The following is a 19317-nucleotide window of genomic DNA, read 5'->3' on the forward strand; positions in this document are numbered from 1 at the left end:
CTGCCTAATTTATTTAAAGATATCTTTGGACAGCCCTTTGCCGCAGCTGATTAGCACTAGGTTAAATATCAAAGTATGTTCAGCCTACGTTATTTATTCCCTGTTATTGAAAGTCTTTTTCAAATAGCTTAGGCTACTTTCCTGCCTTATTAATAAATGTACTTTCTGGGATAAACTGGAATTTTTTGTTGTGATCAAAGGTCTCACACTATTCTCTATGGGGGCCTACTGAAGGAAAACGTAGTTAGGCTACAAATGAATTCACCCTCGAGCACACTCCACTAAAAGTCATCTTTAGGAATACATTCTGACATCAGTTTATGCTTTTGTCATTCGTCTTTTTCTACAAAGGTGCAATTGCAAAAAAAAAGAAAGAAAGAAAAAATAAGCAGTAATATTAATGCTTTGATTTGTCACAAGTTTTTGTGATATTAGACTTAGTCTAATAGCTAAACTAAGGAACTATTGACATCATCATATAAAACTACAGCAATTACTGGCAAAGTCAAGTACTTGGCCATTGGATTGCTATGTTCATGCAACATAAAAACATTTTGAAGAGAACACTCACACACACATACTTTCATACACACACAGTGGCAAAATTAGTAGGGGTTAGCAACAGTCACAACCTAATGTCTTAGAAAAAATACATGGCTCTCAATTAGAGGAAAAAACATAATCATGATATAATATGCAGAACTCTGATTCCAGCAATTAACATAGAAACAGCTGAAGCCAAACATGAAACTGCATGATGCTGAGTCCAAACAGAGCAAGCAAGACTTCACTTTATCTTTCACTTTTTTCTTTTCTTTTTTTTGAGACGGAGTCTCACTCTGTCACCCAGGCTAGAATGCAGCGGTGCAATCTCGGCTCACTGCAACCTCCACCTCCTGGGTTCAAATGATTCTCCTGCCTCAGCCTCCTGAGTAGCTGGGACTACAGGGGCATGCCACCATGCCTGGCTAATTTCTTGTATTTTTGTAGAGATGGGGTTTCACTGTGTTAGGCAGGATGGTCTCAATCTCCTGACCTCATGGTCTGCCCACCTCGGCCTCCCAAAGTGCTGGGATTACAGGTGTGAGCCACCACGCCCAGCCTTCACTTTATCTTTCTAAAGCAGAAAAGTTTTTCATTTGGCTCCTGCCAGCCAAAAGCACAGGGGTGCTGGTATGTTTAGTTTATTTATGAAGCTATGTGCTCTTGACTACTCTCATCTAGATACTACCGAATAGATAAACAGGTTCGTTCACTATGAGATACTTCTGGCAAAGACAGGTTAGAGCCGGTCTTCCTGTGGCATCTGCTACCAGAGTCAGCTCCAAGTAGATTTGTGGAGTAAGCAGGATTTGACTTGATCATCTCATATTCCCCTTCTATATGCCTTCTTTTTCCCCATTTTAATATCCCTCCTTCCCCTAGCTTAATTCATTTAACCCATCACTTATAGTGCTTAATTCAACATTTACAGTATCATTTGCCAGGCACTGTGCTTGGTTGCTCTGCCCTGGCCCCATAATATCTGTGGCCTTCACTATTACTTGGAAACTGGACTTGGTCCTTGTTATTCCCTAGCCTGAGCCTATCTGAAAAACATCTCAGACTGAGAGGAGTGATCAAGTTCCATCATCATCTCAACTTTGGAAAATTTAATTTTTAAATGGATGCCTCCGAATGTCATACATAGATACAGATGTATGTGTGTCTGTTTATCTACCTATGTAATCTGCATCTCCTCAGCTTTGGTTGGCTGATTCGAGGGAGAATAGCTGTAGTGATATATGAGTTCTCTATTGCTTCATTGATGGAGTATATTAGAGGCTTGAGATGGCTCAACAATACTGTTGAGGAAAAGGTAGCTGTCCAAATAGAACCAGAATGGTATTATTTTAGAGGAAAAAATGAAGCAGTTGAGAAGTACATGCTTTTTCCTTTCATCACCACTACTGCTACGTTTTTTTTTAAAGTAGGATGATTCTAATTTTTCCAAAGGTCTCCATTTTCACAGTAGCTGGCAGAGTCCACACAAAAAGAGGGAAGAGCACCTGACTGGACATCCTGAGATCTGGCTCCTGGCCTCCCTTGGTGCAATTAGATGAAGTATCTTGCTCTCTGGGAGAAGAATTGTAGCATACATTGCAGTGGAAAGATCATGGGACAAGTATCAGAAGACCAGGAGTCTAGACTGCCCTCTGCTAGTAGCTAGGTGTGTGCCTCATGGAAAGTGACTTACCTTTCTTGAGTCTCAGTGTCCTTGTGTTCAGCAAAGTAACTGGTCTCATGTAAAGTATGAAAATGTTCCAATACCAAATGAACATTATAAAGGCTCTTGGTGGCTACCACACATGCCCAGCTTTGACAGTTTAAGTGCTTTCTGGGGATAATCCAATGGGTCAGCAAATGGATTGATGGTGGTCTGTTGTGTTGGCCAGAATAACAGGTTCACATTACCAAAGGGAACCGTATGTGAGGCTAAATGCAATGGTCTGGCCTGATTGGTCATGGGTCAACCTCTGCAAAACCTGTGCTTCCTGATCTCAGTGACAGTTCTGCACTGAATTTTTTGTTTTTCTGTCTTGTCAATTTGGCTCACTGTTGGCATAGAAGAAACTGCTTGCACCTCCCTGAAAGTCATTTCCAGGGTAGTCTGGCTCTGCTGCTCAGACATATCCCATTCCATCTGTTCCTCCCTGAAACAGAGGGCTGGCTACCCAGCTTCACATCCAGGCAATGAAATAGAGCAAGCAGAACTGATGCAACATTCAAGCTGTAGGTTTCCTAAGCGACTTAGCATGCTACACTGAATCTCAGTAGGCTCCAAATGGATTGAAAGTCGGAAAATGGTGGAATTAGACATTCCATTTTAGCTTTGACCTAATCCACAACTCCAACATTTTCTGACCAAGACACAGGATTCTGCCCCTCTGGAGCGACCGACTTGCATTTTCTTCCTTTGACCTAACCTTGCTACCTGAAGGGTAAATGGATAAAATTAAAGAGCTCAGGGATTGCTTCTCAGGAGCCTTTATTGATATCCCCATATAACCTATTTCCCACCCCAACCCTGGTGTCAGCTAGGACTTGTAGGACTTAAATACCACGTTGTCATCCTCTGTCCTCCCTACTAAGACTGTGAGCTGCTCGAGGGTACCTATAGTATTTTATATTTATATGGCTCCAGAGTCTAGTGCAATGGCACAAAGTAGATGCTTAATATATTTTAGTTACTACTACTATTATTATTATTGGTGCCAAAGAAGGTTTTTTACCAAAATTGTTTATTTGGGTACCTCAGGTGGGCATATCATTATCCTCTTGGAGCCTCAATTTCCTCGTGTGTGCAACAGAAATAATAGTGCCTGTTTCATGAGCTTTTGGTAGGCAAGGATTAATGAGACAAAATGTACCAAGTGCTTGGGACACAGGTTGGCCCATAACACTCAGTGAACACATATTCCTTATTTTTAGCCACGATGCATATTTGGGGCAACTTGACTTTTGCATTTTTGTTTTCTTCAAAAACAGAGAAGACTGAATTTCTTTTCAGGGAAGAAAAGAACCCTCCTTCTATCTCCTAGCCTGTGTCTGGCCTCAAAAGAACATAGGAAAAGTCTTAAAAACTGCTCTATATCCCATTGTCATTAGGTCAAACAACATCAGAACATGGCATCCTCTGTGCTGGTTGTTGTGAAAATACACCATGGGGAAAAGCCTTGGGGTGGAGACATCTACCTATCCCCCCCTCACCACCACACACACCAAAGCTAAGGAAATGCATAGACAGTTCAGCAGGAACTGGCAACACAGTTCTGAACTAGAACACAGTGCCTAAACATCCACAGGCACTGTTCTATAAAGTGTGAAAAATGCCCTTCACAGTCTCACCATATGCACAGAAGGTCAGTACTGCTCCCGTTGAAAATGATATCCTGAGAAGGAGAAAATGTGCAGTAATGGAAAAAAGGAAAAATCTCCTGAAAACTGATGGGAGAGGACTAAGAGAAGGAGCACAGTGCAAGAAACCCTGGCACACATATCTAGGAAGAGCATGTCGGATAACCTGTAATTTTTCACAACAAAAACAATGAAGAATTCAGAACTAGCTCAGCCTATGAGTCACTATACATGACAAGTAAAAGACACCTAGCTCAAAATGTGCAAAGAGGGAGACCCTTCACCATGGCAGAAGCTTGGGATGTGTCCAAGTATGGCAAGTGAGATATAGATCATTTTTTATCTACTTAAGAATGTATTTATTCAGGTCTCCCACTGTTGAAAACCTGGGTATGGTATTAGGTATGCATTCTCTATGTCATCTTAACTCAGATTCTACCAGTTGCTCCTTTTGTAGCTCACACGGAGATTCTTCACTCAAAAAGTAAGAGAGTGAACTCCTGCAAAGTCAAAAGAAACAAGGGAAGGCCCCTTTGGAAAGGCAACAGCAAATCACAAACATCCGTAATTATACAACAGGGTCTAATAGATGGAGATTGTGCCCTGTGGTTGTTGGTGTGACAGGTAGGTACAAGGTGCCCAGGTAGGGTCTGCCATTGTTGTAAGCATGGAGTTAAAAGAAGTTCTGCAATGCCATCCCTGTTAACTGAGAGTGCGTGTTAACAATGAATTGGGACTAATTTGAAAACATTCAGCTGCCTGGGAATGTGTGCATCAATTCCCTTCCTTCATAATTTATACAGCATTTTGATTGTGGTGCTCAGCAATAAATAACTGAAATGAGTTCTAACTGCTTGGAGATTTAGTTTTATGCCTTTAACACCGTTTTTTATATTCCGCAAGATAGCTTGCATTCAACTTTATATGCAAACCTGAAATGGTATTCAGAGGAAAATAAGGAAAAAAAGGCAGCCAATAGATCTTTTGCTTTGCGAATTGAATATAAGATCATATTCAAAGTGCAGCATTTATGGTCCAATGCAGAATACATAAAATATATGACCATTACAAATTCACCTTTCATTGCAAAGCTGTGCTCTTGTAGTGACATATCTTATTGCTAGATTAGAGCTTTTAGCATGATGAAGGCATCTTTCATCTTCTCCTAGATGCAGGCTGGGTGCTCTTTCTGGACTGTGTTTCTGCCTGTCACAATGCCCCACACCCTGGAGAGAGAGCTTACAGAGGAGTCATTCACCACAGGGCTGAAGCAACTTCCAAGGGGAAGTGTCTAATTAGAGGTATATCATCTGCATGGGATCACACTGCCTGAGTTTGCCACAATTTGCTGAAGCCAAAGGGAGAGATCAGCTGGTGTTGTCTTCTGGAATAAGCCCAAGAAAGGTCAATCTAATATCGCAAATATTCAGCCCATACAAATTTTGGTAATACCAAGAAGACAGTTTCATGTAGGACTTGGTGCATGTTAATAACTAGGAAAAGAATATACATATCATGTAAATCAGTGATATGGTTAAAACATAAATGTACTTAAACCAGGAAATTTATGGAAAGGCTTACCAGATTCTTCTAACTCAAGTCTAAACCTCAGTGTATGGACCAAGACAGGTTTTCATGGACCTTGTAAGTCATAAATCAGTGCTGCTGCTGCTGCTTTAATTCTTCAAACTTGTAATTCAACTCTTACATTGCCCTTATGGACTTATGTCCTTGCCCTTCACAGTCAGCCCTAAGCTATCTTTCCAGAGTCATCTCCTGACTTTCCCATCCCTCTCCTCCCTCTTCCCTAGTTCTTCATGCACCCAATATTACTGACACATGCCTTGCTCGTTTCAATTCCCCAGTGATGAGCCCAGTGGGAAGCACACAGAAGACACTCCACAAATCTTTGTTGAATGAATATGAATAAATGACAAAAGGCAGACAGCACTTGACTTTTTGACAGCTATGTCAGATGTACAGAAGCACTTTTCACTTACTTCCCACTCTTAGATGTGTTCCGGGTCTTTGTGGATGACGGAGAGTTGGCGCCTGCGTTAGTGTTTGGAGAACCCCGTTTATCCTTACTATACCCACAGAAAGAATAGAAAACATATACACAACAAGGACCACAGAGACAAAAAGCAATTAGTCACTTCATTTAAAGACTTTCAAGGCCAGCCTGCATATCCCCCCACCACCCCCGGCCAATCTCTCTCTCTCTCTCCTGTCAAAGTATGATCTTATCCAGTTGTGCCCTTTAAAGGTAGAGAGTGGGAACCACTGGTCAAGTTCAAAGAAAGCTACCCTTTTGGCATTCAAAGCTTGAACTCATGAATTCCATTAATGATAGCACCACAGCCCAGGCCCCAAGGGGGCCTCTAGTTTAAAATATATATATATATATATAGTCTTTAAAATAAAATCATTTCTTTCCAGGCACTGAATTCTCTTCATTACATGTTCAGTTCTGAAGCTGCTGACTTTTAGTGAAGTATGTGGATGCCAAATGACTTCTAAAAGTCTTTGGGAGATACTATCAGATGAATTAATAATTTTCACTCATAATGTTACATGGGAAGGCCGTGAATTCAGATATTCTTTCAGAAGAAGCACCACCTGCTTCATGAGTAATTGAATTTAAATCTCCACCTTCAATAACTCCACAGCTTATGTCAAACCTTGGAAACAATTACGAAATAAATCACAAGGAAGGCCCGCTTAATCTCATCAGGTTAATAAACGCAGACGAATTAATCACCTAAAGGTAAACAAAAAGGAATAATTGATTGGAGTCTTCTTGATTACTTTATTCTATTTCCTTTATCAAACTATTTTACCATTATCTTCAGTTTAGCTGCTCTGCCTTGAAATTATTCCTTTACTTCATCTTCAGATTTCCATGGAAACCAATTCAAAGTCTTTCTCTCCACTTGACGATGTGTGGAATTATTTATCCTGATTTCATCAGGAAGATTTTTTTTTGTTAGTAAGTTCTATGTCAGCATAACCTTTTATAAAAAGTGAAGGTAAGAAAGAAAAATATGTATCTTCATATTTAATGTGTATAATAGAACCTTCCAGTGGCAAAGAATATTGCCTCAGAAAATGTCAAACAGCTTTTCAGATATTTATGAACCTTTTAAGTATCTCCAAAATAGGTGTCTGCAAGTAGCTGTATTTATATGTGGGGTGGGCTGGGGGTCACAAAAGATATTCTGCCATGCACCCATCAGCTTCATATGACTTCATGGATATGACTGGAACAAGAGATAATCATGGGTTCCTGGTGATTGCAAAGGTAATAAAATGTGTGTGGGCATGGAAAAAGCTGATCAGGAAAAGTCAGAGAGATAGCAACTGTCCAAGCACTTAAGAGTCACCATCTACGCTGGGTGCAGTGGCTCATGTCTATAATCCCAACATTTTGGGAAGCTGAGGCAGGTGGATCACGAGGTCAGGAGTTTGAGACCAGCCTGGCCAACATAGCAAAACCCCATCTCTACTAAAAATACAGAAAAAAAAAAAAAAATTACCCGGGCATGGTGGCAGGCATCTGTAATCCCAGCTACTTGGGAGGCTGAGGCAGGAGAATAGCTTGAACCCGGGAGGCGGAGTTTGCAGTAAGCCGAAATCACGCGATTGCACTCCAGCCCAGGTGACAGTGTGAGACTCCATCTCAAGAAACAAAACAAAACAAAACAAAACAAAAAACGTCTAGGGGGTATGAAAAACAGCTCTTAGAAGTGGGAGATACCCTTGTGAGCTCTGGCTCTGCTGCTGGAGTGGATAGCTCTGGAGAGAGTGGACACACATTCTATCCCAGAGGAGGGGGCAGAAATTCACTGGAATGAGGTGCTGGGATTCCTGCACAGTGCAGGGATCATTACCCTGTACCACTCACAGGCTCACCAGAATGTGGCCACATTCTGAGTGGGGAATGAAGAACTCACTTGGTGCTGCCTCTATCCATCCATGATGACTTCCTGGCAAATGATTCCTTAGGGACGTGAGACCAGGGATCATCCTGACTGTCCTCTTCACAAATTCAAAATTGTCTCTTCCAGAAGTTTGCCATAGCCTGATGCAAAGAATGCAATATGCTAATATGCTCTGTGTCACAAAAGTAGGTGTCAACTTCCTCACTCTTGCACCCTGGTCACTGGTCACTGAATCTTCCTCCTCCTAGCCCCTCACCTAAGCAGTAGGCAGTGGGAAACTTGGCTGGAAGCATTCAGAAACAAGGGATATTTTTGATGTGTCTCATGCACACTACTGGGCTCAGAGTAGGTGGTGATTTAAGTCATCACTAAATCACTAAGTGCTGAGTCACTAAGCTCATTCATTCACTTTTTTAAATTTATTTTTTATTTTTTTATTTTTTTTGATAAAACAACATCCTCCACTGCTAAATTTCCATGTCTGTGCCTTGGGCACTAGGGTCCTCTATAGTCTACATTATAATTGACCCTGTTTAAGCTCAATGCAGGACACAGTAGGACAACAGGGAAAGCTATCAGCTGGCAGCGACAGCCTTATTATTGTCAACTGGTGCTCTAGCAGGAGGTGGTCCTGGAGCAGTAATCCTTTAAAAGATAGGAATAAGGGCCCCTTTGACCTACAGTGCAGATATTGGGGAAATGAAAACAAAAACATTTTCAGGAATAAATCACACAGGAAAGGCATGGCACCAAGAATAGGGGTAAAATTAATCAAGTAACTGGAAATGTTTTTTCTATGCAAATAACAGATCCATTAACGGTGACGAAATGTATCTGAAAGGGGGATCGAGAAGAACTTGTGGCTAGCTTGGATCCTAGGAGCTTAATTTTGTAGATGTACTGACTGTGGTATAGAAAAGTTTACCTAACATTGACAGAAAAAGTCTTCATTCCTCCACCAAAATCCAGGTCAGTTAGATAAGCCTGGGCAAGATGCCACAATTCTGAAACTTTGAGAGAGAAGGAGATCAAAGCAGTGATATCAAGGACACTGCATTTTCCAGAAGGGTCCCATGAGAAATAAAGAGAAAATGCTGCAGCTGCAGACTGACTGGTAGCTTCAAAGATCTTTGGGGAAAAGACCTAAAGATTAAGATCCTGCCAAGAATTCTGGTCACTGAAACATCCCGCAACCCCAGGGATTTACAGGAATAAACCCAATCTGTTTCAAAGACATACAGATATAATTTTGGATATATGAGATTGGTGGGGGGTGGGTGCTCCTTGATTTAGAGTTCCTAACTTACATATCTGAAACAGATCTACCCCAGTGGTTGTTCTTTTGATTTGCCCATCTCTAGACTACTTGTCAGCCCTCGTCACTTTCATCTTGTCTTTGAATTGTAATCTCAAACGCTATGTCCTACAATTTCCAAGGGTATGGATCCAGGCTTCCTCTACTTCACCTGAGTAACTATCCTTTTCTATGGATAAGCTGCTTTCCTCTCTCTAGTGCCTCACAACCAAGCCTCATTAAAGGCTTATGAAAACAATTACAGGTGAGTTTCTGTTAGGAAAAGTTAATGAGTGCTAGCACTCCTTCTGTCTGGTTGGCTGTCCATCTCCATCAAGAAAACCCTTTCCCACAGGGTCCATAAATGTCTCCAGCACTACAAAAGTGAAAAAACAATTTGCAGTATTATGCACATTGTATTCAGGTGGGAAAACTGCAACTAACCCAACTCTTCAGCATTTTCAAAGTGTTTCTGATTGAATGATTTGATGCTGAAATGGTATCCAGTGTACTTAAACCAAAATGGCAATCAGACCCAATCCAATCTGAATTTTGCTGTTTGGTCAAAGGTACTTGTGGGAGAAGAACCCAATGGCTTAAAACACACCTGATTCACTTTCTTGATGGGTGGCATACAGAAACTTCTGCATCTCCTTTGTAAGCTCTTTTTGGAATTAACTCATCTCAGATCCCTGAAAAATAGTTGTGCTGATACAACTACAATAGTACTGAAATTTTAAAAATTAATTTTCAGGGTCCCAGGAAATTGAAATTATATTTCAAAACAACAGGTTTGGCTATGATATTTATTGTCTACATATCTTTTACTAGCCATTTAGCATGTGGTGCTCGTGGTGTTGCTTATATTTTATTATTTATCTGTCTCTCTAACTCACTTTTAAATGGGCAGTCAAAAAATATTCGTTGAGCGAATAAATTAAAAAGCTGCATTTGGGCTCAATGGAAAGAAGTGTCATGATTGAGTATTAATGTCTTGCACCAGTTTGAGAGAAGGGAGTGGTGACACATGTCTCATATCTTCCATCCCTGAAGAGGAATGGTCTGGGAGAATTGGACTCCAGTCACTGAAGGTTGGTCATCATGTGTATCACAAAAAAGGTGAGCTTAGAAAGGACTCTCAAGTAAGCTTGCTTGGATGGTTGAAGAGTGCCTGTGAAATAACACATCTGTTGTATCTGTATAGTCCTTAATGTTTTCCAATGTGTGTTCTTGTGATAACTGAGATGAAACCCACCTTATTGTTGAGGGTTTGTTAAAAGTCTCTCTGAGGGAAATACTAGCTATTCTTTACTCCCTAGAGATGCCTCTTAGGCTCCTGAACACTCCCGGACTGAAAAAAATGCACTTAAAACAGATAGACTCTCCCAGCGATAAAAGTTCATCTAGTCGGCCTCCCCAACAGGTGCTTAAGGCCCCTCTCCAACAGATACACCAAGTCGTCATGTTTTGAAAGGTTTTTCAATCATGATTGTTTCCCCATGAAAACCTGCTTTTCTCTTTTCTAAAAGGCTCACATTTCTGAAGTATGTTTGCCGTTGTTCTATTGTTGAGCAAGACAGCTCTTCAAATATTGATTTCCTTTAATTAAAGCTGATAATACTTCTGCATTTCATTTTTTCTATCTTGTTAGGTTATGTCCTGAGTGGTTTTCTTTGTTCCAAACTTTTTCATTTCTTTTGCCCAAGGTGTCTAAATTAGAGTCCTTGCCCCTTTCAGTAACTTATGCCCATTATCTATATTTCTGATAATCATCTGGCAAAGAAAGTTCAGTTCAGTGAGATGTACTTTTATTTAGCATCCTCTTCTAGTTCCCCTTTGCTTAACTATGGATAATAACTGAGAATTTCTGAGGGAAGGGAAAAGCTCATTTTTATTGCTATGAAGCCCAGTGTAACTATGATCTCTCAGAAGCAGCCTCATAAGTTCAAAGCATTTATTCAGGAATTCCAAGTTCTAATCCTGGCTGCCAGCAAGGCATTTAACTTCTTGCTCTCTTAGTCTTCTTATCTACAAAGCAGAGGGAATTATACTGATCAGGTAAACCATTCACAATGAAGCTCATAGTTACTCTGGAATTGCAAAAGCACTTGGAAAAGGCAGCCAGGGCACTCATGTTATCTTGCCCTCTCCCCTTCCATTAACTTTTCACTCTAGCAGCTCACCACAGGGCATCAGAGACTGCAGCAATGGGCTCATTGATTTTTGTTGCTATTTTGCTCTCTTCACCTCTTGGTACATGTTGTTTTTGCCCAGAGAGTGACAGTCACATCACTGAATGCCTCATTGGGATCCAGAAAGAACATGAGTCAGTTTCTAAATTACATTATTTTCTCATTTAAGCTGACTAATCCCATGTGTCTTTACCAACAGGGTGGACCTTAGTTACAGACTATCAGAGGCCAATAGAACTGTATCTAACAGTTGTAAGTGGTATTATACAACCGTTGCATTTGCATCTAACTCTAGGCTTCTCCATCACATCAGGGATTGAGGAGCAGAAATCATAGTTATGGAATTGGATGGTTTGGGGTAATTGAGATCTGAAATATAATGAGAGGCTGGGCTGGAATGGTGGTTATAGGGGTGGAAAGAAACTATGCCTGGCATAGCAAAAGAAAATATGACAACTTGGGGATTGACTATGTTTGGAGAATGAGAATAAACCCTAAATGAAAGTCACTGAGAAGGTTTGCAAGCTGGATGACTGAGAACAAATTTACTCTGCCAGTGAAAGAGACAGAGTAGTTGGGAGGGAGATCTGGACTAGAGGAGAAGATGACGGATTTAGTTTGGGGCCTATCGAGTTGGGGTATTGATGGACAGTGTCCCAGTAGGCAATTAGAGAGATGGAACTGGAGCTCAAGAAGAAAGACAGGGCAGATGTACGGTCATTGCTCCAAAGTGAGACTCAAAGCCATGAGATAAGCAGTGAGGCCTGATGCGACAATGATCCACCATGATTAAGGAGTGTTTCAAGAAGCATCCTATGCCAGAATCTGTTTACTTCCACCCCACTCTATGAGGATTTACAACTGTGTACAAAGACTTGTATGCCAGAGGTCCAAGTAAAAGAGTCTAAGCCAGGTAACTTAGTTATGTAGAGATCAATGCTAAGGTTAATGAGTGAAAGTGAAGGCCTCGTTCCTGGTGCAGGCCGGTGGCTTCCTTCATCCCACATACATAGCCTGCTTCTCCCCATTCTCCCAGCCCACTCAGATTGCTTACAGATGACAAGGCAAGCTGGGTGCCAAGAGATGGGTGGCAATCATTGTCAACCTATTCCTATAACAAACACCTCACCGAGTACATCCTATGCTGTTTTCACTTTGGCGTAAGAAGGACACCCTGGCAGATGAGCAAAATTGAGCTTTCTACCTTGGCTTCACTTGCAGTTCACATCTTTTCTCTTTACCACAGACTAACTGAGTACTAGGATTTATACCTCCAATAGTACTAAAATCTCCTTTTTTTTTTTTTTTTTTTTTTAACATGATTCCCTTCCCTCTTGATTCTGTCTCTGCACGTGTCTCACTAACTGGCAACCTTTCTGGGAGTAAATCAAGGGCTTTGCCCTCAAAGAGCCAAAGTATCCCAAGCTTCCTGAGTGGAGTTTAGTGTATTAGGCCAGTTTTGAGGGACCTGTGGCCATCTCCTTTCCCATACTGAGGTAAGCTACCCTCTCTTAGCATCCTGGGTGGTACATGATGCCCAAGCTTAGTAACATCACCACAACTGGGGGCAGAGAGCAACCTGTCTGGGAGTAAATCAAGGGCTTTGCCCTTGAAGAGCTGAAGTATCCCAAGCTTCCTGAGTGGAGTTTAGTGTATTAGGCCAGTTTTGAGGGATCTGTGGCCATCACCCTTCCCATACTGAGGTAAGCTTTTGTTGTTAGCCCTGGCTCTGCAACTTCTTACCAACTGAATCCTTTAATGTCTCTGGGTCTCAGTTTCCTATTATGCCAGTCCTACTTCTTAAGGCCATTACCTAGTTTTGAAAATTATACAATGTTAACCAATTTATCCTCTCAGAAAATATTGAATGTGTTTACTCTGTAGCCTTGGGGATACCATGATGAGTGTGACAAGGTTCCTGCTGGCAGGTGGCCGCAAGGCTAGTGGAGAAGGCAAGCGTTAACAGCTACATAACAATGTAAAGTACCAAGTGGAATAAACAAGTGTGAAAAAATGCTAGGGAAATAAAACAGGAAACAACTGCCTATGCCTGGGGAAGTTAGGGAAAGCAAAGGTAAATGTGAGTTTCCATTATGAAAATTAGGATTTTTGTTTTTGAAGTATTGTAAATCAGAAAAATGGGTTATGAGAATTTTCACAAAATAGAATGAAATTATGCTTGTCCTTTGTTTGAAACAGTTCTCTCTCAACAATGGGCTCATAGACTTAATCATACATCAGATAACCTAGAGTATTTTTAAAATGCAGGTGGCGGGGATCCCCAGAGTTTCTGATTCAGCAGGTCTAGGATGGGACCTGAGAATTTACAATTCTATCAGGTTCCCAGATGATGGTAATATTTCCTGTCTATGGCCCACACTTTGAGAACTACTGCCTCACAGGAAGCATGAGACAACCACACTTGGTGGAAATTGAAAGATAACAATCAGCCGTATCCATTGTCTCTGCTTTCCAAACAACAAAATTCAAATCTGCTGGATAAAGTTCCCCCCTGTAGGGCTTCTGAGGAGGACAGATGAGAATGCAAAGGGCTGCTGACATCTATCTCTGCAGAAGCTCCTCTTTCCTGGGGAAGTGGCAATTATTGCAAACACCACAGAGTAGAGCTCCATAGGTGAGACAAAGATTGGATCTGACAGCATTAATCGAGCCCAAAGTTCTATTTACTGAAAATGATCCGGCATAATTAAAAATTCACAACTGGAGCCTAGTTGGTGAACATTATACATTAGGGAGTCCCCAGAGTAGGCCAGAAAAGTCTCAGTGAACTTTTTAGGAAAAGCCAAAGGAGTCAACTGCAATGGCAAGAATTAGCACACGGAGAACAAAGAGAGGTCAGTCAGCCTATTCATTTGGAGGTGAGATTCTGATTTTACACTACAGAATGATACAAACTAAGTGTTGGTGGAGAGGCTCATTTCCTCCTCCCTGGTGAATTACCACTTTGTTTCACTTTCTACTTAATATGTTCTTATGGGATTTTCAAGAATGTCCACTCTGCCTGCACATTACATATTAACTTCTTTAAGGACAAGGGCAAATTGTATTCACATCTGTTCACAATATCTCTGATCACACATTTGCCACATACAAGGTTTTCAGCACCTGCTGACTGAAAACCACACCTGGTAAATTTGGCTTCTAACATGTTTATTGAATTGAATTGACTGACCGACGCATACTATGTTAGAGGTTTACTAAAGGAGTCATGTGGCTTTGGCTTTTTGTTCAAATTATATGTTAAATCACACTTCATGACTAAAAAGTGACAGCCTATTGCAGAAGTATTTCTTAGCTCTAGTGCCCACAGATAGGAAACTCAAGTAGAGTAAAACCAGTGAGAATTAGCAACTTTGGAGAATGGTGTTGCCATACTAACTGGAAGCAGCCCTGGTGTTGTGGAAAAAGCTTGGGCACTGAAATCAGGAAGAGCTGAGGTCACATTCTCTTTATAGCTAGAACTCAAACAAGTTGGGTCATTGAGGCAGGGTTGGTCCTACTTAACCAAGACTTCTGATTTTGACATTGGGCCATGGGGTACCCATTCTCTAGCTCCATGTTGTGCCCAAAGCCAAGAGTATTCAAATACTTCCTTGTTGCTGAACTTGGCATCTTGAGTACTTTCTAGGGGGCCAAATGTCTCTAGTACCTAAAAGTGCATCTGGACCAGGTGTGGTGGCTCATGTTTGTAATCCCAGCACTTTGGGTGGCTGAGGCAGGAGAATTGTTTGCGCTCAGGAGTCCAAGACCAGCTTGGGCAACATAGTAAGACCCTGTCTCTACAAAAATAAAAACAAAATTAGCCGAATGTGGTGGCACATGCCTGTCATCCTAGCTACTTGAGAGGCTGAGTTGGGAAAATGGCTGGAGCCTGGGAAGTCAAGGCTGCAGTGAGCTGTGATTGCACCAGTGCACTCCAGACTGGGCAACAGAGCAAGACCTTGTCTCAAAAGCAAACAGTGCATCTGGCTCCTTAGAAATCAAGTAGAAGGGCCATGCCAACAAGATATTGAAAATGCCTTCCGGGGTAGTAAGGAAAGAAAAGTTCCCCCAAACTACGCGTTCATGTCTGTTAAAAACATTGACCCTTTAAACCAAAGGACTTTGTGCTTTTCTCTTCACGTTTATTTACAGGGACAGATGAAACTATTTCAATTTTTAAACTACTTAGTTATCACACATTCAGGCATCATACCTTTGTTTGAATGAATGTTATTTCTAAATAGGGTCTCCTTTGCAAATATTATCTATTCTATGATCTGTATTGGCCACTTTTAATTTTCCTTTCCAGGTGAAACCCAATTGTCAGCCTCTTTGTGTTGTGTTATGATTTGGAAAATTGAGCATTATTTTAATGTGCACGAAAACAGAAGACTAGAATTCTGACAATTTATGAAAACAAAACACATCTTTTTTATATCACCCACTAATCACTGTTAAACGCTAAGCCTTGTATAATTTAAACCAATCTACTTCTCTTCATGCACCTGAGTTTTTAATCATAGTCTGGTTAAACCCAAGATGCTTAACTGAGCCAAAGAGTGAGGCTCTTTATTGACCCCTCCCCAGAGAAGGGAAAAACTCAAAGAAATATAGAGTTAGAGGAATCCTTAGAAATAGAAAAGTAAGGTCCAGAAAGAAGGGATGTATTCAAGGTAAGTATCCAAGGATGCAGTACTGACTTGACAGAACTTAGCTAGCATATAGCAAACAAGGCCATAGCCACCACGGAGTACAGAACAAGGCCAGAAGGCATGGGATCAAAGATGATGTAACATGAATTAATTGTGGCTCCATGTGCCAATATCAGCCATACAAGAAGGGTGGGCAGCCTTCTTTTGTTGTTGGGGAGAGTATGTGGAAGAAGATGACATGTTTGGTTTTGAGCTATGTTGAGTTTTGTGTGCCTGTGGTACCTCTAGGTGAGATGTTTAGTTGGCAATTGGATATATGGATGCAGAACTTAGCTGGATATAGAGACCTCAGCTGAAGAATGGTCTTTAGAGATTTGGGAGTCTGTGGTAGTTCAAACCTTTAGAAGAGATTACATGGGGAGAGTGTGTAGCATGAGAAGAGAATAGCCTTGGAAGAAGATTAAGGAGGACAGACCAGAGAAGGAAAAGTGGACTCAAAGGAGAACAATGCCAGAAGGCTTGGGATCAAAGGAGAAACTAGATCGGGGGGCATGAGTATTCCCATCATAGTAGACTCATTTGCTGATGGCTGGGCGTGGTGGTTCACACCTGTAATCCTAGCACTTTGGGAGGCTGAGTCAGGTGGCTCACCTGAGGTCAAGAGTTCGAGACCAGCCTGGCCAACATGGTGAAAACCTGTCTCTACTAAAAATGCAAAAAAATTAGCTGGGCATGGTGGTGGGTGCCTGTATTCCCAGCTACTTGGGAGGTTGAGGCAGGATAATCACTTAAACCTGGGAGGCGGAGGTTGCAGTGAGCCAAGATTGCGCCATTGCACTCCAGCCTGGGCAACAAGAGCAAAACTCCATCTAAAAAAAAAAAAAAAAAAAAAAAAGTCTTGTGTCTTGGGTTTCTAGCCATTACATGTTGCTTTTCCCTGGTGCACTTACTTGATTAACTGTGGTATTTCATCAGTCATCCTATCCTTCATCCCACCAAGAAGCCTTTGTAATTATATGCAACCTGTTCTCATCAATTCCTGGCAAAGATGACCTGAAGTATGCTGAAGGAAGCATCATGTACCAAACAAATACAGAATTATTGGCTTTGGATATATTTTTGTTAGTCTGCCTTATTTATTGCAACAAAAGTTAATAAAAAAAAGAAAAGAAACTGTTTTAGTACCTCAACTAGATGCCGTAACTGTTTTAAAGTTTATGCAAATATGGTTATAACTTCCCAAAGAAACAACAAATCCACTTTTGATTATTGTTCCTGGTTTGTTTCCTTTATTATGTGGAAAATCAGAAATGGGTCTTATTGCTCTCAACTTGGCTTCAGAACGTCAAGAAAGTCTTAGCTCTGATATAATCAGAATTTAAGGGCTGGGCATGGTGGCTCATGCCTATAATCCCAGCAATTTGGGAGGCCAAGGTAGGAGGATCAATTGAGGACAGGAGTTTGAGACCAGCCTGAGCAACATGGCGAGACTCCTGTCTCGCCAAAAAATAAAAAAATAAAAAAATAAAAAAAGAATTTAAGTCAGTCTTATGCCACAACCCAATTGATGAACACTTCCAAAAGCCTGTGCTTCCTGAGAGTCATGATATCATCTCCATCACCTCTTTGTAATATAGGTTGTGGGCTTTCAAACAATGGTCCTCTGGTTCTTCCCAGTCACGAAACAATCAACTTCTTATTTAATAAATTATTTAAACCTATGCAAACCAGGTGTCCACCCATTTCTCTATACTAAGCACTTTAATCACAGTGCCAGATGTCACTGTCTGGAGGCACTTCTTGGCTTAGAGCAGATGGAGAAGTAGAGAGGTAGAAAACTCCAGTGATAAAAACATGAAAGGTAGACATCATGCTTATTATTTAAAATGTCTAATGTCTAAACGACATAAAGAGCAAACTCCTTGCAGAGAACGTTCTCAGTACTGGTGGAGCAGATGCTACTACAGGAAGAACCTGCCCTATCCCTGACTTCCCTTAACGTTGGTGAGAAAATGGCAATCTTTACTCTGTTACTGACGCTGTCAAGGAAGAGATGCCATAAATGTTAAACCATATTAAACAATTTTCAGAGCCCCTCTCAATGGAGGATGTATGAGTCCAGACACCTCAGAAATATACGTTTTAGAGAATGATTCTATGTGAGATGGGAAGATAATGTAAGCTGTGAAAGACTAGAACCTTCATTGGGGCTCAAGAATGCCAGTCTATCATCATGCCTTGGGGAAGTAGACCAGACCTTCAGATCTGAAAGGAGAAGGCCCTGAAAGTAGCAAAGAAGTTTCCAACAGCAGAAAGTAGAGTTGGCACATAAGGGAACAAGATGGTATTTATCTCAGGGAATCCGAGAATTGGGAAGAGGGGCATCCAGCTAGCTGCCTCAAAGGGATATAAACAATCCGTTGTGGCTTGGGGGCAAAAGAAGTGGCTTTAAAAAGCTGTTCAGTGCTTCTTCTGGGATTCTTAGAATTATGGGTTTTTAGACCCCATTCACTCTAACGACGTTTACTATTTTTTTTTTTTTCCCTCCCAGAGCAGTTTATTAGTTACCTTTGACATTCTCAGTTTTGTCTATGGCTTGTGAGAGGTCAGTTCAGCATTAAAGTTTCAGAAGCCCAAGGGGGAAATAAAACCCCAGAAGGCGAGTACGCCCCTCTTACTCTCAAAAAGTGCTGCTGTTTCTTTTTAAAAATTTCCCAGGCCAGGCACGGTGGCTCACACCTGTAATCCCAGCACTTTGGGTGGCTGATGCAGGATGACCGCTTGAGCTCCTGAGTTCGAGACCAGTCTGGACAACATAGTGAGGCCTCGTTTCAAAAAAAAAAAAAAAAAAATTAAAATGATTCAGGCATGGTGGCCATCGCCTGTAGGCCCAGCTACTCCAGAGGCTAAGATGGGAGGATCACTTGAGCCAGGTGGGTCAAGGCTGCAGTGAGCTATGACCACATCACTGCACTCCAGCCTGGGCGACAGGGCGAGATCCTGTCTCAATCAATCAATCAAGGTAAACAATTAAAAATTTCCCTTAAGGACTCTTTCTCTACTCATCCTTTGTACACCTAGGTGGGTGTTTTACTTCAATTAAGGGGTCATCTCCTTTACAGCCTGCTTGCCAGGATGTATCCATGACCTATGGATAACCATGGGCTGTAGAGAACCAACTGCTTTCAGGTATGGGCCCTGACCTATCTAGTTTTAGTTTCTGGACACAGTACAGAGCCTTTGTTTCCGCTCAGACTGTCTCTTCTGGAATAAGCTGTCCCCTTCAAGAAAGTAGCAGATAGAACAGAGGCAATTTTTAATTCTGTCAAGTGATGGTC

At 41.4% G+C, this 19317-nt stretch overlaps 1 protein-coding gene and 1 long non-coding RNA gene across 3 annotated transcripts in view; one reads left to right on the forward strand and one right to left on the reverse strand.

The window, feature by feature from the left end:
• Positions 1 to 19317, reverse strand: part of HS6ST2 (heparan sulfate 6-O-sulfotransferase 2) — a 345758-nt gene that overhangs the window by 38844 nt on the left and 287597 nt on the right. The window contains exon 5 of one of the 2 annotated variants that reach the window (XM_025372218.1): positions 5898 to 5984. The exons of the other annotated variant lie outside the window; for it this stretch is intronic. Within the exon in view, the coding sequence (XP_025228003.1) occupies positions 5898 to 5984 (87 nt within the window). The remainder of the gene's footprint in view (positions 1 to 5897; positions 5985 to 19317) is intronic. 2 annotated transcript variants of the gene reach the window in all.
• Positions 4435 to 6663, forward strand: LOC112616578. Its single transcript, XR_003117673.1, has 3 exons — positions 4435 to 4521; positions 5067 to 5198; positions 6337 to 6663. It is a non-coding gene; the product is annotated as an uncharacterized LOC112616578 (long non-coding RNA).

The sequence above is a fragment of the Theropithecus gelada genome, chromosome X (genome assembly GCF_003255815.1).
Source record: "Theropithecus gelada isolate Dixy chromosome X, Tgel_1.0, whole genome shotgun sequence".
Classification (NCBI taxonomy): domain Eukaryota; kingdom Metazoa; phylum Chordata; class Mammalia; order Primates; family Cercopithecidae; genus Theropithecus; species Theropithecus gelada.